General features: G+C 38.5%; 1 protein-coding gene across 17 annotated transcripts in view; it reads left to right on the top strand.

Moving 5' to 3' along the window:
• The window catches only part of PARD3 (par-3 family cell polarity regulator), a 459,468-nt gene that overhangs the window by 136,937 nt on the left and 296,899 nt on the right, over nucleotides 1-25,632 (top strand). For all 17 annotated transcript variants that reach the window (XM_042801882.1, XM_042801881.1, XM_042801880.1 and 14 more), the window contains one exon: nucleotides 17,841-18,021. In XM_042801882.1, the coding sequence (XP_042657816.1) occupies nucleotides 17,841-18,021 (181 nt within the window). The remainder of the gene's footprint in view (nucleotides 1-17,840; nucleotides 18,022-25,632) is intronic.

Below are 25,632 nucleotides of genomic sequence, written 5' to 3'. Positions count from 1 at the left end.
ACACAATTTGCTAAATTAGAACTGAAGGAATAGGCCTGATAACAGGCCCAAAATAAACTCATAAACTAAATTTCCTTCATGCAAGAAAACAGATGAAGAATGAACAGAAATGTATATAATGATTGCAGCTTTCTGACAGTGGTGGGGGATTGAGGGGGGAGTAGCCACAGTAGCCTTTTGCGGGGCAGAATTAATTGGCCTCAGAAGAAACAACTGTCATGCCTGCTTCTCAGCACAAGTCATTCTCTGAATTTCATCCATAAATTAATGACTGCTAAATCCCACCATAGATGGAGAGGCCTGCTTTGTATGTGCTTACTGTGAGATACACCACTGTTACCTTCTCTGTGCTGGTAGCACATGTGAACATGCGTCATGCACTTTAATTGCAGCGCTGCAGCCGCTGTCTGGTCCTGAAACCCTCCACTCCTGCATCCCATGGCCGTGAGTCTTCCCCTTGTCTTGGTACCACTGCCTGCGCTGCTGCCTCCCGCTCCCACCCTGGAGCCCCTCAGTACCTTTTGATGCTGTCAGTACACAAGCTTGCAGAGGAAAAAGTTCATTGCCTATCCACTGACTGGTGCATGGAGCCATGATATATCTGTGTTCTATAAGATTCCTTACACTCTGCTTATGTAAATGCGTGTGTGCTTATTTTCCACTCATCTCTGGGTGGTGTTAGGGATGCAGTCTTTGAGCAGGCATCTGAGATCATAAAATATCTGTATTGAACAATGCTAAGCTATCAGTGCCAAATTAAAAATGACAAGCGTGATACATCTTTTTAAATCATGTTCCAGTACAGTATAATTTCTCTTTCCCCTCTAGTTCTGTGGGTTTTTCTTTGTTTGTTTGTTTGTTTTTTTTTTTTTTTTTTTCCCTTTCCTTCTTTTTTCCCCCTCCTCTCTCTCCATATCTGTGAATGCGAAGGGTTGGCTGAGGCAGTCCAGGTGGTGTTTGCCTTTCTGACAATGTTATTTATCTAGTCTGGAGGCCAAAACCATCCTCAAAACTACTCAGTGCACTACTCCTTCACCTTCCCCACCTCAGAAATATGTGTACCAAAACATCCAAAATAGGGTGATTAGTGGGAATAAGAAGTAGTGGCTCCGTCTTTGGAACACAGTGAAATAGTGCTCCAGTTGGTTATGCTTTTTTCCTAAAGTTATAGTAGCATTTCTGCTTTCATATCCTAATATCAGATATATGTTTGTGGAAATGTTTGGCATTTTAAGCTTTTTTCCCTTCTCTGCACGTGGAATTTGTATCTTTGTTACTGAGCGTAGTTTTGAAAGCCAGCTGTGAGGTTGGCAGCAGGCATGGGCAGCCCAGGCTGGGGGACGCACAGCCCTTCTTCTCTCAGCCTGTTGTTTTTTCTTTGCTCGTGGCCGCTTACCTCTGCCAGGCTGAAGGAGCATTTGTTCTGGCATGTAGCGGGAGCTGCAGTTTTCCTGTGTGATTTCTGAGGGGATTTAGTGAAATTCCAGTTTGGACTGAGCTTTGACACCTGTGGCTGTGTGGTGCCAATAGCTTGGGCAAATGCTTGTGCGTGTCCTGGTACGAGCACAGCAGTGTGACAGATTTACAGTTCTTGTTTTCATTTTTAGGCAGTTGCACAAGTCCACCTCTGAGCAATAATCTCCTTTTCTACTGCATTAGTTATTTTGGAATTATGTGTAAAATAGAACTCTTACCTACTTGAAACTTGAGGATTTATCACTTGGAGTTTTAAGGGACTTAGCATAGGATTTGAACTTTAAATATTCTTGGTAAACTAGCACCATTTGAAATTTTAATTTAGATCGGCTTAAGGACAAAATGCTTTATCAGTGATCTGTAAATTGCATTAGTTACAACTCAAAACACTAAAAAAACTTCCTTTTCAGCCATTTGCCTCTTCTTATAAGGAATTTCATAATATGATAAGGAGGTACGTTGCCTAGTCCTCTGTTAACATCATACAGTAGCAGGCCAGTGCTTTCAAACATGTTTGCCCGAAGTTAGGTCTAAGCAAAGCGTATTTCAGTACCCTGTAGTAGTTTTCATTTTAACAGAAGATGTTACAGCCAGTCTGTGCATCTGAAACTTGGGTCACCTTTAATGAGCCTGGTCTTTACACCAGCTAGGAGAACAGTATTTGGCATTGTAGACAGTGAGAAGAACATGTAATAAAATGAGAGTTCATTTCCTCTAATTATTGTACCAATTTGAGATTTTATATGTGCACACACACACACACAGATACACACTTGGAGCAGTATATCAAGAGCTAGTTAGCTAGTTAGTTATCCACAGAAAGTTGTACTTTATTTTACTAGTGCATGCGGTGCCCCAGTATGTACAGAAAGGTGACTATCAGATTATTAGAGCTGTCAGTGATGGATAGAAGAGGGAAAAATGGAGAAAAATTGCCTATCTTTTGCTGTCTACCCTCCTTGCTGACCATGCAGTCTGTAACACGGGAGCGTAGCCCGGGGAGCCAGCAGTGGTGCTGCCTGCGCCCCGCTGCCCGGCGGTGAGGCTGTAGGCCAGGAAGAGGCTGGTCCATAACCTGCAGATTTGTAAACTGGTGATACAGGAGTTTAATGATGAGGAGGCTTCCCCTCTCTTCCCTCTGCTTCTGGCAGCTGATTATTTTGATATTATTCTTGTTCATCTGCTCCATCAGATGTGTGCACATCCTGCGTGTTGCCTCTCTCCACTCTGTCACTGCATGCTTTACATTTTCACATTATATCCCATTTTGGTCTGTGTTCTCCCCAGGACGTTTCCTGCCAAGTTCTGATCCCAGCATCTGTTCCCGACATTATCCAGATGCTCTAATTTTGGGGCCTTTAAAGATGTGACTTTTCGGATCCTGTGTTTCTCTGAAACACAAGTAACCTGAAGCTCAGATGTGATTGTGAAAGTGTTAATCTAATGTTAAACAATAGTAAAGTCATTCTGGAAATGACACTTTTGACCACAAGAGTTTTTGTAATAGCTGCTATGTGTCAAATGTAAATTAATTCATTCTGCCTGGAATAAAGTTACTTTTGTGGAGCTGTGGCTAGATGGAGCTGTCAGAATGCGTAAGGTGGTTTGATTTATGTGCAAAGGCTACATGCGTTAGGCTCTCCTGGTATGCGCTATTCATTTTAGCTACTTACAGGGTTCAATGTTGATGCCCTTTTAGTGTTTTAGCATACACGATATAATGTTTGGTAATTATTTTGGAAAGTAGAGAAATCATTTGGGGTACAACAATTAGGCACAGAGACTGTGAAATAAGGTTTGCTTTCAGTGAGGGGCAAGATTATCTTAAAGCAAGGACGTTTGAAAATGTAATGAATGCATAAATGTTTCTGATTAAATGTATATTTTTTTGTATTTATGTGGGCAGAGATGTTTTAATAAGTGAATGGTCTCCAGTGAGGCAGGTAATTTAAAAGTGGTTTTGCACATCAGAAAAGGTGACCCCTAATGAAAAAGCATAAAAACTATTCTCTTTAGAAGCTGTGCTCTCTCTGATTTTCAGTCTTTGCCTTTTAATATTAATTACTAGGATGTTTTAATTAAAAGCAGATCTTGGAGGTATTATCTGCTTCCTCTGTTTAGTCCTTTTAAATGTTAATCACTTTTGACAGCATAATTTACCCAACTACCTGTGCTAGACTTATGTATGCAATGCGTCTGTTTTGTGTGGCATCAAACTTCAGACTGCACCCCAAAAAGATTTTCCAAAAGTTCATGCAATTGTGAAGATTAAGTCTGGCAAGAGAAATGAAAAAAAGAATTAAAAGAAGACTTAATGAGACAGTGACTCAGAAAAGCTATTTCAAGATGGATGGAGCTTCCCAAGAAACGAATCTTACACTAGAGGTAACCAGACCAAATTCACTTCTGTTTCTTTTAGAAGACATGTAGAGAGCAGTGGGAGGTGAGATGCAAGATTGGAGGTAGCCTTGGAGCTTACAGAGGGTTTCCATTAAACAGGATTGTGAAGTGTATATAGAAGAACACTTAAAAAGAGAGAAAAGAAAAAAACCAAAATCCTAACACCTCCCCCCTCCCACCCCCACACCCCTTTAAAGAAAACCCAGGCAACCTTAACCACACCAGTTGCCCTAATACTCTCCATGGCATTAATATTATCCCCTCTGGCCTTCCCACCCTCCACCCCCAGCTGTTTTCCCCGTTCCTCCAGAGGTGGCCGTACTTGTCTTTCACCAAGCAAAGCAAAGCAAGCTTCCTCAAGCTGCCTTCAACTGTGGCTGTGGTTATGTTTTGCTTAGAATATTTTAAAGCTGGAAATATTTTAAAGCAAAATTGTAATTTTTTAAATAGTCACAAATCAGCAGAGAATCACCAAACCTTACTCAAATGGATGTTAACTTAATGAAGCATCTTACTATGCCACAAGTGTAGATGCTGAGTGAGTGGTCCCTTGATTTGCTTTGATTGTATTTTTCTGTATAATTTACCAAGAAATTAAGACCAGCAAAAAAATTCGTCCCAAACACATGCTGATTTTCAAGGACTTAGATAGCCATGCCTCTCCAAGCTATTTAAAAAGACAAGCAACTTTTCTTTGTTAGGAGCCCTCAGAGACTTCCATTTTTTATATTTTTAAAGGTGTTTGAAAGACAGTGTTGGTCTCTGAAAAATTTGGGTCTTTTTTTGAATATGTAATAGTAAAAATTAAAGGGAAATATAAATGAATCAGAAGACCATTAATTCAGTGAGCATTACTCAGAAGAATTTATTTGTAGGTTTAAAATAAATAATCTTTTGCTACACAAGTCAAACAGCTTGTTTTGCGTGAAGCTTCTGAATGGAGACTTTGGTAATCAGATTCCATACATGCTTTAACCTTGTGCAAAATTTAATGAAAAGTAGAGTTACTACTGAGTATACTGTTTTGCCAGCTCAACAAAAGATATTAAGGTCTGCATATTTTTGCATAATAAAGATGTTGACAGTGTAATGATCCATTTGGCACAGATAAAATCATGAATGATTTTAATAACCTTACAACAGTATTTGAATTCACTATGAAATGTAGACACTTCAAACAGAGACAGGCCTGCTGCCCTGTTACGGAGTGCCAGCTACTTATAACCTTAAATTTTTTAGGAGAGAAAATAAGAGAAATGGAGAGGCTAGATCAGCTCAGAGGAGATGGGAAGGAATTGTGGTATCTACAGGATGGAAGGGATGTTTCGAAATGTTCAGTGCAGTCCTTGTCCACGTGTTGAAGCTGATGGGTTTTAGCAATGCTTATATCTCCTTTCCTAGGCTGGGTGACATTTATGTTATGTGCTGAAAATGGCATGCGTGAATACAGGGTGAGTCAAAGTAAAATGTAAGAGTGACAGTGTGTTACCAAGTTTGGTAGCTTCAAATAGTTGTGTATACAAATGTAACATGTCTTTTGAACGTTTCTTTTTTAAAAATGTTTTTTTTTGATTCATCTGGGTGATGTAGATGCATTGGTCCCAGTTTCCACAGTGATTTAGAGACTTAATTTTCAAAATGAGTTCTGAAAATAAGGCTGGAGTTTTTGAAGCTTTCACACTAAGTGATTGAGGAGTATAATTCCATCAAAAGTCCCTATTTATATTCCTGTCTCTGGTTGTAATGCTCAAGTGCTGCATCCCTATGTAAAGAGAGAGCACTGTAATGCAGCGGAGGCTTCAAGTAGACAAGAATCACGGACTGATGCAAACTATCGTTAGAGTAATATCAGAGATGTTCTTTGCTCTTCATTCCTGCATTTTGCAGAAACAAGCATTTGACTTCCAGTGAATGTGTTTTGAAGATGGATGTGATGATACTAACCAGCTAGTTTCCTTCTGAGGTCCTCCCTCCTTACTCTTGACTTCTACCTGCTGCTTGTTTTTTCCTGCTTTTTTTGTGTTTGTTTCATAAGCATTTAGAGGTCAGAACTGACAAGTCACCAGGCAGCTTTTAAAAGCAGAATTTCAAAAATAGCTTGATTTCTCATGATTTTATGGGGAGAAAATAAGTGAGATGTTCTTGTGCAATCTTATCCATCAAATTATTGTTGAAAATGTAGATCCAGATAATTCTGAAAATGGTTTTGGCATTGGGAGCTGGGGTTTTAGTGAAAGTCCCTGGGGCTCAGTTACTATGTTGTTTAACTTGGTGTTTTGTGGGAAATAAACACAGGCCCTATCTCCTCCTAGCAGGTTATACTGCACAGTAGATGAATAACCATATGGATGTTGATGCACCAACCTATTTTTTCTTCATACAGAAACCACTATGATCCTCTTGGTTGTAAAAAACCTCAAGTTGTATAGGAAGAACTGTTGTATGATGGTTTTGGGATCCTCTCCCTTTCTAGACAATCACATGTTTTCTAATGGGTGTCTTTTGCTTCAGACCAGAGGTCCTTGTCTGGCATAGGTTCATATAATAATTCTGGTGAGTCAAGTCCCCTGTGCCTGGAGGTGGCCACAGGGGGGGACAACCTCCACAGATCCCGGTACATGTTGCTTGTCATCAGCCTTGTGCTGTTGGACCGCTACCTTCTATTCTTTGTTTTTTAAGGATAGTCCTAATGGACTGTAAGTTAAGTTACATTGTTTTCACCATTGTTACATTTTCAAATAATATAAAATGTTAGTCAGGAGGGAACAATCAGTTGTTTGCATTTAAGATTTTTTTTAGAGTTATTTAAAGAAGGGAAGGCATGAATTATTGCCTAATGTGCTGATTATTTTTGTCATTATGCACAAAATGAAGAATATTGTTGTTGTTGTTTTAAAATGCCAGAGGTAAATGTCTCTCGCTTTGACGTTTTTTAATACTAGGTAATGAAGTTAGTAAAAAAAATCCTTATCTCATTGTTTTTAAGACCTCCGAAAAGTTTCTTAGGGGGGAAAAAAAGGAAGTGTTACACAGAGTTTTTACCTTTTGAACAGAGCTTGACGTTGATTAAAATAAGCCTAATTTAATAGGTATTGTATTGCACACCGAAGATAATTTAGGCTAATGTCAAGGACAAGTGTTATCTATTCCTTTGTTGTACTGAGGTATTGAAATAATGAGTGGAACAGAAGGGAATCAGAAAGTGTTTGAAGTTTTTCATCTGTGTCTCTAGATGGGTATTTTTAATCACATTCTCCTGGCTTTTGCATGCAAATTACACTGAACAGCACACACTATGTAAAATGAAGAGCTGTATTTTACAAAATCTATTTTCTTGAAGTTTAATAAGCTTGCAAAGATTGGCCTATGCTTTAACTAACTAGGTACGTTTTTGTACCTCAGTTGAAATTAAAATCTTGGATTTTAAATGCTGCTGTTTTGATCCTGCAAGAGAGAAATGGAAAGCCTAGTCTTTTTGAAGGTTTCTGAAACCATTTTTTTTTCTTGGATGCTCAAGAGCTGCAGCTCCCAATGACAGATGAGACAACTGTTAAGACTTAATACATCTTTATTTCAGCAATATATCTTGCTCTGTGACACCAGCCCCTCTAATAACCCGGTGTCTAGATTACTTACTGCATAGCGTCACTGCTTAACTGCTGACCTCTGTGGCAGAAATGAAATACCAAACTCCTGTATGGCCCATGCTGTTGAGTTGGAAATCTGCTGACCTGCAGAGTCATCCCATACACACGAGCTCAGCTGCATGGAGAGCAATCAGGGTATCTTTCTGAGCTTTTCCTCTTAGAAAAGGAAGCAGACTTCTATAGTGCACGCTAAAAATCTAAAATTGCTTCCAAAGTAATATTAACAACATTATCCTTAGTGTGTTTTGCATATATTCATTTGTGCTGAGGGATCAAAAATGGAGGAGATGAAATTGGCTTATTCGCCCACTCAGTTGTGTCCCTGCTACTTTCCAAGCAAAGCGCTCTCTCTTCTGATACTATGCTTGCTTCATGCACCTCTTTAAAGCCAGCAGATGCATTTTTTTTTCATATTTCTTTTCAAAATGAGCCAAGGAGATACCATGGTAAATCATATATTGTGGTAATTTTACAGAGTATGTTCTTAGCCGTGAACAAGAGGGCTGTTTTTACAAAGAGATTTTGGAAGAAATATTTTCTGTATAAATTGAGGATTTAAGGAAATAACAGGGTAGCATTATACTCTATATGCTTTCAAAGGAAGAGTTGGTGAAGGAACAACCTGTTATAAAAATCCCATGGTAAAAAACCCTATGATTGCAAAACTTTCTAATTTAGGACAGAGATATTTTCCCCAGCTGTCCTCACAGTCCAAAAAAGCATGGAATTAAGTGTTTTGGTACCTGCTGTATGGAGGGACTGTAGCAACTGAGGAAAGCAAAGTTCTCTCTCAGTTCGGTACCTTAATTTTTGCTAAGAAGCATCAAAGAAAAGCAATTGTTTAAAAGAAATGAGGATGATGTTCTCTATTCTTACACTCTCATTTTAGCAGTAGTTTTGTGTTTAGTTGCAAGCTCTGGAATCTCCCCATAATCTTAATCAAACCACTTTTGCAGTGAGATGTGTCTGCAGCATTTCTGTTTTTTGGATTTTGCATGGCTGCCTCCACCCTCCTAGAGATCAGAGTGCAGTGATGGCACTGCCCACTCTTTTGCCAGGGCTTAGCTTAACAGCGATGGGTACCAGTGCTGATTAGTACATTCAGTCATTATCTGCATTGAGAAGGCTGGGACCAGTAGCTAGTTCATACTGCCCGTGGAGCCTTCCTTAGCATGGTTAAAGTTGACAGCAGAAAGGCAGCATTCAGGAGCGCGAGTTAATGTAACGAACTGGAGCTTCTGCCTGTTCCTGGCCCAGGTGAATATGCCCTACTGAAAAGAAACCCACCTACTGGCATTTATGTCCTTCACTCCATGTCTGACAGCTTCATGAAGTGTAGACTGCTTCAACTTTGCTTTCTGCCAGCACTGGCAGAAAGAACAGGGCCCTGGGCCACGCAGGACAGGGCTGCTGCATTGTCTGTCTGTAGGAGATGACAAATGTAGATGTTTTCTTTGTCCATGGAAGTTAGCTGGTGGTGAAGTCCAAGATCCAGCTCTGATGTTGGACTTGCCGTGTCCATGCAGTGGGTTCAGCCTGAGCAGATCAGGACTTTGCAGGATAATGTGAGCGTGCTCTGTACGTACATGCGTCTGTCAGGCCACACGCCTGGGCTGGCAACGCGAGTCTCATTCAGCGTGTTATGTAGAAGCAGTATGTCAGGTATATTCAAGGTCTGAGGTTATCAAAAAGCAAATTCAGCTAACCTGACAGGCACCTCAGTGGCAGCTACTGCTAGTAGCCCTTATAATACTTTTAACACTTGCTCAGTTAATTGTCTTATTTCTTAGTCTAAACCTCAGCCTGACTTAACCCATGGAGGTCAAGTAGAGAGCAATTCAGACAGAATATACACAAATTACTTTCCAGGGTGGTAAAGTCATGCTTGCTTTTAGTCTGCTGCTCAGCAATAGAGGGGGGGAGGCAGAAAAAGTATTTTAAATATATGTAATATTTAACTAACTTATTTTAAATATTTTAAAATTTAAAATATATTTAGTAGTCTGGGAACTTAGAGGATAGTACTTAAAACTGCATTTAATTCCTATTGGGAGAAGATTGCATTGCAATTTAATATTGGTTCTAGAATTTCTCAGATCAAAGTGCCATAGGAAATGAATAGTCAAAACCAGTGTTTTAATAAAAAGCTTGTATATTTTCTTCAGAATAATTTCTTAGATTTAAAGAATCATGAAAGCAGAAGATTTTTAAACTATCCGTAATATTAAAGTGTCCTTTGAATCAATAGATGAGTTCTGATCTTGCAAATATTATTTAATTTGATACGTTGTGTTGAGTTTCGAAAATGAAGGGTGTTTACTTAGTCAGCAGATTTGAGGACGACTTTCAGTGAGACCTATGATGTATTTTCCAGCAGCGGTTATTTTATATCATGGGGTTTTGAGGGAGCAGATTATGTTCAGCAAAGGCAAATGCAGAGTCCTACCTATGGGCTGGAATAACCCCATGCAGAAGTATGGGCTGGGGGGCTGCTGCCTGGGTAGGAACAGACTTGGTGGGCAACCTGACAAATGTCAGCAGTGTGCCCTTGTGATAAAGACGACCAGCTCCATCCTGGGATGTATTAGTGAGCCTGTAGCCAGCAGGATGAGAGAAGTGACTATTTCTGTTTCTGGAGTCTTTTAGCCTCCTCAACACAAGCAAGACATTACCACAACGGCCCAGCCAGAGGCCACCAAGGTGCGTTAGGGGGCTGGAGACCATCCCGGGGAAAGGGATGCCTTCGGGGTGCTGTGTGGCCATGTGGTTGCCTAAGGCATGGCACTCTCGATATAGCTGCTCTCTATCAGGGATGGTGAGGATGAAGCTAGACTCCTCTCTGAGATACACAGGAATAGTGAGAGGGACAACAGACACAAGTTGCAACAAGGGAAGTTTCGGCTTTTTATAGGGGAAATATTTCTTAAAACCGAGAGTGGTCAAACACTGGGAGAGATTGCCTAGAGTGGTTGTGGAGTCTGCATCCTTGGGGTTATTCAAAAAGCCTCTAGACGTGGCCCTGAGCAACCTCCTCTCACTGACCCTGGTTCGAACAGGCACTTGGTCTAGGTGATTTCCAGAGGTCCCTTCCAGTTCAGGTTAGCTGATGATTATATATGAGCTTACACTTCTGTATAATCTGCAGAAGATCTAATACAAAGTGTTAATTTGATAGTAGAATGGGACCCTTAAAATGTCCTTCTTATTTTTATAAAAGCAATAGTGCAGTAAAGTTATTAAGAGAATAACTGTTGTTTGGCTACCTCCTAGATACATTACTTTGAAAAGTTGTTATAAAAAGGTAGTTCTGGCTCCTTGACTGAAATTGATTAATTAGGACAGGTAAAGATTTTCTTGAAATTATAAACTTTTGTTGTTTGTGTTACAATTTGTCTAAAATGGAAACTGTGCTTGCCCTTTTTCTCCTTTTAAAATGCTATGTGATCTATAAGTCTGTTGAGGAGACACTCAGGTTGCACATATAGCACAGAATGCCTCTTAGATGCTGCTATTTTTGCTAATTGATTTTTTTTTTAATGTCTGTAGGCAGTAGTGCATTACTTGTGAAAATGTAAATTTTTTTTTCTATATTTCCTCTTACCAGTTCATTGAAACAGTAGTTATATTTAAATGGATTTTTAATGAACCATGTAGAAAAGTGAAGCTCGAGGAATAATAAGAATTTGGGTCTGCCATGGGGCTATTAAAGTCAGTCCAGTTACCAGACAGCCTATTAATTGATTTCATATTTAGTTTCTTTCATATCTAAATAATAATTGGCTACTCCCTTGCTAATTATTTTCACGAATTTATGTTTTTTTCCTCTTACATTCATCTGTTCATTCACAAGCAACTTGTGTTTCAGGATGTTTTGGAGTCTTAGGTGCAGTTAGCTGAAATTTGATTTGCTGCTTGGCCTTATTAAACAGGTACTCTTTGGTTCTGCATTGTAACATGGACTGAGTAACATGTAGGCTGCTTTGGGTACATATGGTTTTTGCCAACCCTAAAGAGTTACTATAGAAATATATTCTCTTGCAGTTTACTTTGGTTGTGCTCATGGCAGAGGAAGCTTGTAGCTAGTTCTGTGGTTGCCATGTGGGTTCTCTGTACAGACTTGCTTAAGACTGGAAAAGCTTTTGCTGAGGAGGGAATGCCAGTGATGCTCCTGTTTAAGTTTTCTGCCAGACTCCTCCATGTCCTCTTTTCAGATAGTTGCTGCACATGTCTGAAAATGTATGGCAATGCTCTGAGAGTGATTGAAATCTCTCACATCAGCAGATCAGGTGGCTGTCAGAAAGTGTGTCCAGACAGACCTATACAGTGGGTCGGCAGGATAGGACTGGGTTTAACCCCTTGGCATCAGCTTTTAAAGGAAATGCTCAAAGTAGCTATTTTAGGTGGAGAGATATTGAGGAGGCTAATTTAGAATTTAGAATCTCATTTGGACCATCAAAATATCTCTCTTCAAGGACCAAAGCCTCCTGTAAAAAAGTTATTTAGTTCAGTTATTAAGAATAAGCTGAAACCCAGAATCCTTGCCAGCGTGGACACCTCACCAGAGGAGGGTGTTGAGCTGCTCCGTCACTCGGAGCTGCCTCAGAAGGACTATGCTCTCTATTCTGCTGGAAGCGGAAAAATAATCACTTGTGTGAAGAGCAGTTTAATACACGAATGGCCATCCTGCAGGAGAAGATGTGCAGCATATATGCCAGAAGACCATAGCAGCTGTGAAAGGGAAGACCACATCTGGAAGTTGTTGTATGGGCCGGGAGGAGAAGTGCGTGTTTCAGCCAGGGGAATTGAGACACTTCTCGTTGCTCAGCAGATCAACTACCAAGCAATTGGTCACTGAACAGCAGAACAAATTGGGAATGTCCTTGCATAAAATTATCTGATAAATGTCCTTCTGGTGAGAAGAAACCAGATATTTAAAATGGCTTGTAATCATTAAAAATGGTAAGTGATTTCAGTTTCACTCTGTGTTAAAAAGACAAGAAATGCAGAGGATGTGAGAACCAGAGGATGCGAAAACTGGATCACTTGCTGTCTTTCTAGCAGAATAGCTGTAAATCTGAACTGATGTTAAATTCTGAAATAATGACTGGTGCCTACATGTGAGCCAGTATCAGATTTGTCAATAAATATTACAAAAGAATTAACAAATTTTGGACGGATACTTAGGAGTATGCAAAATTCAAGTGGTATTCCTGACAGTCTTGTCATTGTGGGACAAAACTTTCTAGCGTTACGAGTTTCTGTGAAGTGGAGGATTTGTGGTTTTGTGCTGGAGAGAGATGACCTGATTGCACCATTTGATAGTGATGAATTGTTTTATATGGTCTTAGTACTTAATGAAAATGTAAACAACCGTTGCTGGTGCAAATAGTTTTTTAATCCAGTTAATTAACATTCAAGTACTTAATCTAGTCTATTAATTAAGACTGCATATGTGTTTACTAATTTTTAATTACCTTGGAATAGACAGAAATTCTAATAATTAATGTTGGAATGCAGACTGCTGCTCCTGTGTTAATATTAAAACAGATCAGTCTTCTTGCTTTTTATTTATTTAAGTAAATATTACCTGGTTAGTATGGTATTTTGAGTCCCAGACAGAGCAATGGAGAAGTTCATCCTAGTATCTCTTTCAGAAAGGACTAAAGGTTGGAGGGTAATTAATTCTGTACAACATGATGTTATGGGAAGTCAGTCAGATGTGCCATAGAGAGCTGAATGCAGTGATCTGCTGGAATGTCCTCCTCCTATCCCAAAGCCAAAGGCATCTCAGTAAAACTTTGTTTTACTGTTTGAGGCTGTAGAATCATTTATTTGTAAATCATTTGCTTCATGAAACTAGTATATTCAGCAAAAAGAATTAAATTATGTTGCTCCCACTTATTTTTCTGTTTGCTGTTGAAAGAGTCTTTATCAGTTGAAAGAGAAGAGCATCAAGTTAGTAGCTGTTTTTTAAACTGTACTCCTATTTTTTTTTTTTCCCCCCTTTGGAGGATGATGAATTTTGATGTTGAATTGTACTACAGTTCTTTGGATTTTTAAGAAAACCTTGCTGTTGATCCAACACTGAATGTTGTTGCTTTTTAAAGAAGTCATATCTTTGGTTGATAGTTCATATACGATTGCTTATATTTCTTGCTCTGGTGTTTAAAAGATAGGAGTGTTTTAGCTTGTGCGTATTGACCTTTCAAAGACTTACTCTAGTTCTGTTGATGAAATGGAATGAACCTTCCATTAGTTGTGATCTGAACAAAGCTGCCGTCTTTATATTTGAAAGTGCTTCTGAATATTTGAAACTTAATTTTTCTTGAAAAACTAATATCTACTTAGTCTGGGGACCTAATTCTTATCTTGTTCAAACTGATGATTCTCCCCGTGCCAGTTTACACTGATGAAGGATGTGGATCTGTATGGAAACCTCCTTTCCGTCGCTTTTGCCATATTATAATTAGACATGTAAACATGCCAGTCTAAATTAAGCCTATCATTTATTAAATTTGTTTTGGGAAGACAAAGTGGTTTGTTGCTACTTGATTTCATTTCCCATTTCCACATTTTTAGTTCAGTGATTGATAAATGCAAATAGTGTGTCCTGTTAGCCTGGGTGATTAAAACTGCTGTAACCTATTTAAACATATTTACACATCTTTGATACATTCAAGTTCAGGTCCCATGGAATGGCAGATGGATATAACGCTGTCATCATTGTTATTATTTTTTAGTATTATCAATTGTTATTGTCATTGATATGATATTTGGTCTTTGGCTGTGGAGTTGTCTCTTTAAATGGGTTTAGACAGGCCAAATGGCTCCAATTTTTACTGAATTTGTGTGGAAGGTCTTTTAAAGAGATAATATTGATCTAATATTGAACAGCTAAGCTATTTTCTTCTTTCTTCGTTCATTGTTATGGTTTGTTCAGCCCTTCTGCTGACCTCTTGTGCATAAGAATGGATGGTGTAGTGAGTTTCTGAGATCACTGCAAATAATGAGATCTAAAACTGAAGGACAGAGAACAGGAGGCACAGCTCATGTCTGGTATTGTAAGTAAACATACAGTGAGTCCAAAAAGGAGTATGCAGTTTCTTGCATTTGAAAATGAGCACTGGTTTTACCACTGCAAATTACCACCACAATTACCATAACTGCATGGTTATGGTAATTTCAGTCATTGTTTCTTCTTTAAAAAGAAAGAAAAAAAAAGGAAGTCAACATGGAAGCAATCTCCCTACAGTAAAAATGATGGTTTCCAGAAAAGATAGTCATCTTTGTTTTCTACTGTTTGTAAATCTCATACTTAAAAGCCTCAAAATACAATTGGTTTACCATTGACGTTAAGGTTGATAAAAGCTGGTCTAGGAATCTGTGTTCCATGCTTTGCCAATTTAAAAACATCTCTTTGGCCTTTAAACATGACTGACATCTCACTGACAGACCATTTGTTTCCTTGGCATAGAGCAGTGTTTATTGCTGTGGATTCCTGCTGCAAAGGATTCTTCATAGGTCCACTGACCTACTCATGTGGCTGCCTTCTAAGTAGCCATATAGTGTCCTTTCAGATGTTTTTTATTTTGTTTCTTGTGCCTGTAAAGATGGTAGTCGAGGTGTGATTTCTGGGCCTCCAGAGGTACAGAAGTGTATAATTCCTTTCCTTGAAGAATTTCCCTTGATTAAAATAGAAAGTGTTGGAAAAATCAGAAATGAATGCATGATACCAGAATACAGTGGAAGATGTTTTGGCTGTCCTTGTTTCCTGTGAGCTTATCATCCACAGAGTGGCATACCAAACTCTGCAAATCAAGATCCAACACCGTTTATGCACATTAAGTCTTCCAGTCCTGAAGACTTTCTAGCTCATTATGAGGAAAGAGTGTAACTTTGTGACACTGTTTTACAATGAACTTCCTAACCTTCATTCCTAATGCTAATTAGATTTGGAGAAAAACAACATGGCTTCTGTTTCTTCACATGTATGCAAAAACGTTACAACTTGGTATGCTTTTTAATGGAACTGAAGCCTTTTGAGGGTTTGATGCTGTCAAAACAGCAAATACCTTTGAAAATACAGAAGATCAAAAGCTAAGCTTGAAATGAGAAACATTCATTTCTAGATATTCTGAAGTCATAGGTTGTAGACTGGCATAGGCAAAAAGCTGGAGGCAACTTACTGTGGATTATACACATATAGAGATTTATATGCATGTACCTTATTACATATATATAATATATATGAAATACTTGCAGCAGCATGCGTTGAGTAATATTTTTTCAGTCAGCCTCGAACAGAATGTGATGTGGGGATTTATCTTATCTTGATACATGCCATGCAGAGAAGAAAAAGATTTGATGCTTCATGCCTAGAATTTTTAAATGCATTGTTTGTGTTTTGTTCTAATACCTTACACATCTTCACTTGTGGATTAATTTCTTTTCAGTTGCTGGAGATTGGTAATTAGCTGTTATAAAACAGATAGTAAAAGTGTTATGAGTAAAGTGTGCTGTTTTTGAGAAGTATGCTTCAATTTTTGTAAGCATTGATATTTCACAGTGTGGTAGAAAATTAAATTTCCAATACTCTTGAGCTACTGACATTTTAGGTGTTGTCATGTCTCTTGTGTGTAGATTTCTCAAGCATAAAATAATGCATTGCATGTTAAAAACATGTTCTAGCTGTCTGCAGCTGCAACCTGGTTTTCCTTCTGCTCCCTGCCTTTCAAATAGCACTGGAGAGAGCATGGACTTTTTACCCATTACCAAGTCATTTTTTCTGTTTTGTGCATGCCAGAGCCTAAATTTGCATTGGGTACAGAATTATTGGCAGAAGTTTGCTACTCTCTGCAATTTTAAAACTACTTGTTAAAAAAAGTTAATTCCTGAAAGTACTTTCAAAAGCTGAATTCCCAAACGGTTTCTACTTGGGCTTACAGTTGTGTTCTGGTTTGATATTCTGTTTTTTTTTTTTTTTTTTTTTTTTTTTTTGTTTTTTTTTTTTTTTTGTTTTTTTTTTTTTGTTTTGTTTTTTGTTTTTTTTGTTTGTTTGTTTTGTTTTGGTTTGTTTTGTTTGTTTGTTTTTTAACTGATGTTTGTGTAAGCTTGATTTGAATAAAAGGACTAATATTAAAATTTGTAGGATGAGAGGATGTCAAATTCACTTAAAAAAAAAGAAAAAAAGAAATTTACCTCTCTGATTCCTTTAGGTTATATGAAGCTTTAAGTGTTGTTGTAATAAAATAAACAGTTTGCAAAGATCAACGTAGGTTTAAGTTGATTTGCTCCATTTACCCTAGCAATTTGGACATCAGAATGTAATGCTTTCTTGGAAATGTCTTTCAAATATTACATTATAGATTAATTTATAGGTTGCAGAATGCTGTTATCCATAAAATTTTTACACCCATCTTGAAGATTAATTTTTAAAATGAAATGTGTGTAAGAGCTGGCCTTTTCTCTTTCAGTAGGTCACCAAAGGTAAATTGGGATAAAATATTTGTTTCAAATTAAAGCATCCATTTCCAGTAGAAAAAATACCTTAGATTTACCAAAAACCACTGTGACGTTTTTCCTGTTTCCCTTGCAACAGTGAACACAGATTTAGTAACTTTCTGTTAAATTAGTGATTTGGCTAAATTTCAAATTGGGATTGAGTTTTAAGGCTTGTCTTGGAGAAGCTGATTGCAAACAAATATGGAAGTATCTCCATAAATTTGACAAAATAAATTTTGCAAGGGAAGTCCACAACTTAAATCATATTAATGGATTAATAGGTAGCAGATTAATAGATGGTAACTTGTAGTGATTATAACACTTCAGGTGGCTTTGTATTTTTTCTGTAGCTTTTAGTGTGTATTAACATAATTTCTTATTGTATGTTTTTATTCTATAAAAGTGTAGTTTTGCTTGTGATTTGACTCTGTAGTAATGATATATACAGAGGTTTCAAAACACAGGTGAAAAATACCAGTGCATGGGCATTGATCGGCACTCAGACATTTTTCTGCATTTCTGCGTAAGATGAAGTGGTTTGCTGGGGAAGGTGCAACCCTTCTTTTCCTGACTTGGTGCCGTTCATTGATGGGTTTCATGGTGTATCAGAGCTGTTGACCCTTTGTACTATCCAATTAATGGCTGCCTTTCCTTGGGCTGATGATGTTGTGATCTAGGCATTGATCTGGGTCTCTGCTGATAGACGTTTCTTGCTCTTTGGTGGGAAGAAATGATGAAACGCTGATCTACAGTGGCACTTTGATGTTGCTGAAAGTTTTTTTTTTTTTTAACAGTAGATTAAATTGTCATTTGCAGCTCGTAGCTGTGTTTGATGAGCAAGATCCACACCATGGAGGTGATGGCACCAGCGCCAGCTCGACAGGCACGCAAAGCCCAGAGATTTTCGGCAGTGAGCTTGGCTCAAACACAGCGTCAGCCTTTCAGCCTTACCAAGCAACAAGTGAAATTGAGGTCACCCCTTCAGTCCTTCGTGCAAGTAAGTAAATGTTCTCAGTATCTCAACTTGTTTCATCTTAATTTATGAACGTGCCTAATGCTGTTACCCAGTTCAGGCTGCTGGGAAGATGATTATTTATCTGTCCTTATCGAAAGCTGATCAGAATTGTGAAACTGCATAAATGCTTGTTGCATGCAAGTAAACAAATCTTTCTGTTTTAATAAATTATTTATAAAGTGCTTTTAGGAACGATAAGATCCTTCTGTGCTGCCAGTTTAAAATTATCCTCATACTGAAAATCACAACAAAATTTCCAGATGCAGTTACTGCTCAGTGTAATTTTCAGTTTTCCAATTTTATTCTCTTTAATGAAGAAAAGGGTAAAAACAAACTAAAGATGGGAACACTTTCTACTGAACCTGTCGATGTTGCTAGGTTATGCTTGTCACCTTTCCATAAAAACATCTCCTGATACGTGCATTTACTGTGTTGCAAAAGTACACTTCTTTAAAAATCAGAAACCATAGCCAGGAACATCCCACTATTTTGTTTATTCCAACATGGGGAACATGTGTTGCAAAGCTATGAAGCAGGAATTACATATCACATTTCTTGCTTAGGCAGGATCTTTGAATATTTCAGTTTATTAAGAAGAAGGATGACACAACAAAATTTACTGTGTAATTTTAATTGTTGTTAAAAGTACCATGCAAGCAAGACAGTATTAGGTAAAGCTTCGTGCCCTCTTAAGTGTAGTGTCCGTTACTTTCGCTCACTGAACTTTTGAAGTAGTGTCTCTGCTCCAGAAAATTCTTAGCAGAAGTTAGTGTCAGTTAGTCCTTTAATATTCTACAGATACAGTGTTTTAAGCAACTATTTGTAATTCCCAAGAGATTAGTTTTCTGTAGATGTTCTTTTAATGGATAAAATCAGGTAAAAGGCAAATGGAAAAGTTACCACTCTATGAAGTTTGAAGGGTTTTGTACCAGCGTGTTTTCTGTAAAATTGAGGGCACAACATGTAACAATTAACTGACATATTCAAGTCTGTGTATCTTTTCAAGCTATAACTATACTTCATTACAACACAGAATTAAATTAGGGAAAGGATTAATGTCAGAATAAAGAAGTATCCTGGAATTTCAGGACCCTTCCATTTTGCTGTCACAAGGGTATGCCACTGCTAACTGCGTATCTTACTTCCATGCATAAGCCAAAATGCTGTCCTTCTGGGTTCTCAATATATCGGGGGGAGTTAGGGCAGGCAAATACATACACATTTTCTCCGTAGCGTCATTATCTGGTGTGTTATACAATACATTAATGTTAGTGCATCAAAATCCTATAGAGCAGATAAAATACAATGATATATTGGACAGCTCACTTATCTTCGGTGTCATTCGGGAAAATACGTGGAATATTTAGCCAGTTCACTGATTGCTAAAAAGACCAAAATGTGCTTTGAGACCCCACAATACAAAGGTCTATAGAAATGCAGAAGACTTTTAAAACTGTTGGTAAGAATTATAGCTCTTTTAACACTTTATATAAAAGCATGCAAAAATAAAATGGGTGAAACAGGTTGTCATAAATATGTTATCACAAATCAGATATGTACTCTTATCTAGCCAATTACTTTTTGTAATGTTGACAATTAGATATATTTTATTTTTAAGTGTTCCAAACCACAGGCTTAGAATCCCAGTCCAGTAATATTATCCCGTATTAAACATACCTATTTCAAGAATTTCATTTAAATATACATTGAAAACGGAAATAATATTCCTATTGTGTTTCCTTTATAACTTGTGAAGTGAAGCATAGCATACAAATGGTATTCTCAGTATTTCAAATAATTATCTTCTTACTGTGTATGTTCTATTCAGCAAATAAAACCCATCCAGTTTTGTGGTAGATGCAGAATCCTGATTATTACATGTTGACAAGGTCATATATCTATTAATTGGATTGGAGATAGGATACAAAATTGCTGTAATTATTGTAATTTTCTAGCTAATTGCAGGGTTGGCGGTGAATATTTTACTTCTAACAAATGAAAAACAGTATTCCATCTGAAATTGGTTTATAGCATTTTAGACGTTTTGTTTTACATCTCTGGTGCTTTTTGCTCGCGAGCTGGGCTCTGTTTCTCAGCAGTTCACTCGCAGAAGCGAAGCTTTGTGCCGTTCTGCTACGGCTCACCTGCACCCGAGGGGTACGGGGCGGCCTCCCTTTGGAGGCAGCATCTCAGCGCATTAGGCTGGGGCTTAAGGGCCTGCTGAGATTTTCGTCTCTTTGTTCTGGTTGCCATGCTACCCCTTTTGTTTGTTTATAGATCACGCCATCGCTCCTCTCCCAGCAAGGGAAAGGTTAGCTAGATCAGGTCCAGCTGGAAAAGTAATATTCATCTGGAATCCCTCTTTTCCCATGCACAAACACAGACTGTTCTTTGCACATGGGGGGGTGTGTCAAATTGAATCTTCCCATCTAAACCTGGAAACAAAATGAGGCTGGCCCATACCCCCTATGTTGTTTTGCAGTGAAAACCCAATTCATCGATACAAGCTGTTGATTTATTTGTTTCTTACCTAGTTCTTTTACCGCTTTTCTGCTACCCAACTTAAACTTCCTCTTGTATTTAATCAGTTGAGCAGTATTTTTTTTCAAAGCATACAGTATACAAGGTGGTTTTTTTGTGTGTGCCTGCGTGCTTTCTGTGAAGAGGTTGGAAGCTCACTACAGAAGATTGTTAAAGCAGACTGATGTTTATTCCCTGCTGAAATATAAACTGGAGGCGCAGGTGAAAATTGCCAAACCTAATGAGCAATTTGGCAGATAAGACAGGATGTCAGGCAGTGACAGTTCAGCAGCGGGTGCGCTGCCTGTGAACCAAGTTGTTTGTTTCACAGTACTGCATTTAAATATTGTAAATAAAATCCCTTTCCAGCTCTATGAGATAATGTAAAAAGGGTCATCTCTTTGTCTCATTTTCCTTTTAAGTTACTTAGTTCTGTTAAATAACCAAGGGTGGTCTTAGTTCTTGGTCTTGATGTGTTTATTTGTTACAAGTCTCTATGAATGTTTTAGCAGTTACAGTTAAAAAGCATTTTTAGTATATGACATTATTTGGAAAATATGTCAAGAGAGGTCTAGAGGACTGATTTATTTATTTATTTATTTCCCCCCTGGACCAAAGTAAAGTAAGGGGACTGGGAGATCTTCCTTTCTTTTCCTTCCTTTCTTTTCCTTCCTTTCTTTTCCTTCCTTTCTTTTCCTTCCTTTCTTTTCCTTCCTTTCTTTTCCTTCCTTTCTTTTCCTTCCTTTCTTTTCCTTCCTTTCTTTTCCTTCCTTTCTTTTCCTTCCTTTCTTTTCCTTCCTTTCTTTTCCTTCCTTTCTTTTCCTTCCTTTCTTTTCCTTCCTTTCTTTTCCTTCCTTTCTTTTCCTTCCTTTCTTTTCCTTCCTTTCTTTTCCTTCCTTTCTTTTCCTTCCTTTCTTTTCCTTCCTTTCTTTTCCTTCCTTTCTTTTCCTTCCTTTCTTTTCCTTCCCTTCCTTTCTTTTCCTTTTCCTTCCTTTCTTTTCCTTTTCCTTCCTTTCTTTCCCCCCCTTTCTTTCTTTCCCTCCCTTCCCCTCCCTCCCTTCCCCTCCCTCCCTTCCCCTCCCTTCCCCTCCCTTCCCCTCCCTCCCTTCCCCTCCCTCCCTTCCCCTCCCTCCCTCCCTCCCTCCCTCCCTCCCTCCCTCCCTCCCTCCCTCCCTCCCTCCCTCCCTCCCTCCCTCCCTCCCTCCCTCCCTCCCTCCCTCCCTCCCTCCCTCCCTCCCTCCCTCCCTCCCTCCCTCCCTCCCTCCCTCCCTCCCTCCTTCCTTTCCTTTTTTTTCTTTCTTTCTTTCCTGTCGGTCTTTCCATCTGTCTCTCTCTTTAGCTGTTTAAAGGGAGGGTATTGAGAAGATGAAGCCAGACTCTTCTCACATGGGCACATTACTGTTGGAGGCAACAAACAAGTTGCAACAAGGAAAATTCCAGTTTGGTATTAGGAAAATAGTTTACACCTTGAGAGTGAAACACGCCGCTCAGAGAGGTTGTGGCATCTCCATCCTCGGAGATGGACAGAACTTGACTGAACATGGTCCTGGGCAACCTGATCTAGATGGTCCTGTTTTGTGTGAAGGGATTGGACCAAATGACCTCCAGAGATCTTGTCCAACCTCTGCAGTTACCATGTAATTCTGCGATTCCAAATATAATTATTAAAGTGTTTGCTACTTGAAGCTATCATGTATAAAAGCAAATGATGTGTATAGTGAAATATTTAGCAGATAGTTGTGCAAGCATATTGTGCCTGCACAGTTTCCCAGCATGGGTTTATTATTGTACTACTTTGTGCTACTGTGACAGATCAGCTGACTGTGTCTTTTTACAAGACTGCTGCTCTTGTTTTCTGGATGTCTTTGGCAGGTGCATCAGTTCCTTAAAAATGAGATAGGGCGTAAATGTAAGGTTCTCATAAAGTTTGGAGCGTGAACATCTCCCTGAAACGCTGGCCAGAGGAGTCTAAGAAATTACTAAGAGCTAGCTGGAAATGGCGCACTTCAGTGATGCATTTGCTGAAGTGTTCTCTATCATATCTTTTAGTAGGACTCTTGGCATTGGTTTCATATCCTGGTCACAAAAGCAGACTCTGGGAAAAAAAAAAAAAAAAAAAAAGATGAGAATATTACGAATATTCTCTTGATGAGAATATTATGAAGCAAGCGCACAGTTGACAGTGAAGATGTACTAAAAGTTCAGAGGAGGAAAGAACTGGCTGAAGCTTAACATCATTGTTTACCCAGCAGCATGGCTGTTGTTCTAAGGTTCCCTGTGTGCATATGTGTTCTTACCCTGCAATAAGCTCAAGTTCATTCCTCACAGGTAAGAGCATGCATGCAGACTCTTGCTGAGAATTCATTGATACATTAAAATTCATGACCTTGCTTGCCTTTGAATTTGTGGATCTCTCTGTGCTGAGTAGTTGTTAGTAGTTCACTGGCAAATTAGTAGGACATACCAAGTATAGTCAATGGAAGTTCTATTAGGTTAAGGACTGTTCAGTATTTCAATAAATCTGAATTGGAATATAGAGTATTGCACAAAAAACTAAGATGGAGTTTTAAGAACTTTGGATGTCAAGGTATCAGTTCAGCATTCACTTCATACATTTATAAACTGTTTTGAAATCAGTGAGATATGCAGTCACTGCATGTAGAAAGAAAAAGGTAATTTGCAAGGCAATAGCAGTGAACAGCTGAGTAAACAGTACGCGAGAATCATCTGGGCATTATAGTGCATTACTATAGTGTGTCTGGACATTATGCTCTTCCATCAAAGGATCAAAAGGAAACGCTGTTGTGGGCTCACTGAAGTAATTGTGATCAGGAAGACTTAAGCTGGAGTGACCAGTTGTGGTGTCAAACTTGGAGAACTTATAAACAAGTTGGAGAGAGCTGAAAGAGAGCAATGGGAGGAAGACACTTTGGAGACTATGACCTAAGCATTATAAGGACTGGCTTATTTAGTTAAGCAAAGATAAAAACTGATAGCATCTAAGTCTTCAAATGTATTACTTTTTTTTTTTTTCTTATTCTCCATGTCTGCTAAGAGAAGGTGTTGTAGTTTGGACAGGACAGAAGGGCATTTGGCATTTCCTAGGAAAAAGACATATTTTGTAACCTGTAAGTGTAAAAAAAATGTTTTTACACCTCACGTAACAAGCAAGTCTTTGTGGGAATGGTTCAGAGGCATGTTCTGCATGCTGCTGAGTGCTGTCCTGTGCTGTGCTGGAAAGCAGGAAGGCAACTGGCTGGTGGTAGCAGATCGGTCCAGTTCCTGGCTAAGCTATTGGGTTGTTTGGTAACCACAAGTGTGCCACTTATTTAATCCATTGTAAATATGTGTGTGTCTTTTCTTAGTGTCTCACAATTTGTGTTCAAAAAAGCCAATACTAAGCAAGCCAGTTAAAGGCGTGAGCGCATAAATAAGTGTGTGAATTTCAAGTACTTTGAAATTGCTGTTTTAAATACGGCACTTCACTGATTTGATACAAGTATTTATCTAGAGTCCCAAATGCATATTCTGAGAATTAATTTGTTAATATTTCTAAGTGCCTTTGTTTAAAGGTTTGGAGCGCTGCATGTCAGTATGTTGGCAAAGAACTGCAGAGGTGAGTTCATATTTGTTCTGGTTTCAAGAACGATGATGGTTTTAGCACTCTTTCCCGTATGTGGCCTTTAGAAACTCATTCTTGTTTGTATCTCTTTGACTCCTTATTCAGCTATGAGTCAGCTTTATATATGGAAATAAAGCAATTTTCAGATATCAAAGAACTAAGGACACAATAGATTAGAAGAGGGAGGAAGAGAAAGATGAGTTCATCAAAAAACAGATGTCTGGAGCTTTATCAGGTGGAATTACCTCTAGGGTTAAATAACTGTTTAGGAAACAGAGAAAGACATCCACATTTATAATGAAAGAATATGGCTTTATAGGCAATTCTTGCCAAAATCAATGGGAGGTTTTCCACTAGCTTCATCGAGCTTTGGGTCAGGTCAGCTTTCCAAGGTTAGTCTCCTTGATTAGTGACCAGCCAGCGTTCAGATGCCCATCATTCCAGTGCAGTTCCAGGAATGAATTCCAAAAGATTTCCTAACCACCATTCCCACTTTTACTTCCTTGCCAGGTTCTCAGACGTTTCCTTTACTGTGTTGGATAATACGAAAAGAACCTCGAACCTAAGGCTTGCACCAAGCTGTTGGCAGCTGAATAAGGAAGGTTTCTCATGCATCGGAGTTTGAGGAGAAGATTTAGCAAAGTCTGTTTCCTCACCTTCTGGTGCTCTTGCCGTTCAGGAATTCTTATTGCATTTATCCCTGTAGCTCTATCAAGGATGGGATTGTTTTAAAGCCAGAGTTATTGAATCAAAAAATCAGTACCAGGTGCTCCTTTCTTCCATGAGGCTAAATTTGTTCTTTCTACAGCACAGTTTTGACTTGAGTGATCTCCAGTTGGTGTTTTCTCCAAGCGTAGTGCTCTGCTGTTAATTTGGGATTGTTGAGCAGTTTAAAAACCATGTGTTTTTGATGAGGCCGTGACACGTTTGTAAAAACAAATGGATTTTAAACTGCGTAAGTTTCTAAATTAACCTTTAATATCTTCAATCTTCTCAGTATACCATCAAGCAAAATACTGAGCTTCTAGCAGGATTAAAAAATCCCTGAAACCAATAAAGTAAAGAATTTTAGAACTTACTGGATTCTCTAGAGGAAACCTAAGTAATCATGGGGCATTTCAAAATGTCATTCCATATGGTGATGGCTTCTAACTTTGAGTACTGATAATGGGGAATAATAAAAATATGGTATGGTGTCTGATACCTGGGGGTATTTTGTACCATAACTACAGAATGTCGTACAAGAGAGATAATAAGGAAGGGTTATGAAGATGTGAAGTATTGAATTTGAATAGTTTAAGAAGTCAGGTTTGGATATTAGTCTAAATTTGACATCTTAAATAGATTTAATGATCACTTGAACAAGAAGCTATTATGGAAATCACAGCTGTATTCTGAGAATGTTTTGATATGCATCTGTGGTGGTGGTGGTGTTGCTGGGTTTTATTTTC

The sequence above is a fragment of the Tyto alba genome, unplaced genomic scaffold, assembly GCF_018691265.1.
Source record: "Tyto alba isolate M040663 unplaced genomic scaffold, T.alba_DEE_v4.0 Super-Scaffold_38, whole genome shotgun sequence".
NCBI lineage: Eukaryota > Metazoa > Chordata > Aves > Strigiformes > Tytonidae > Tyto > Tyto alba.
Note: the sequence above shows the minus strand (reverse complement) of the source record. Positions and strands in the feature narration are given on the sequence as shown.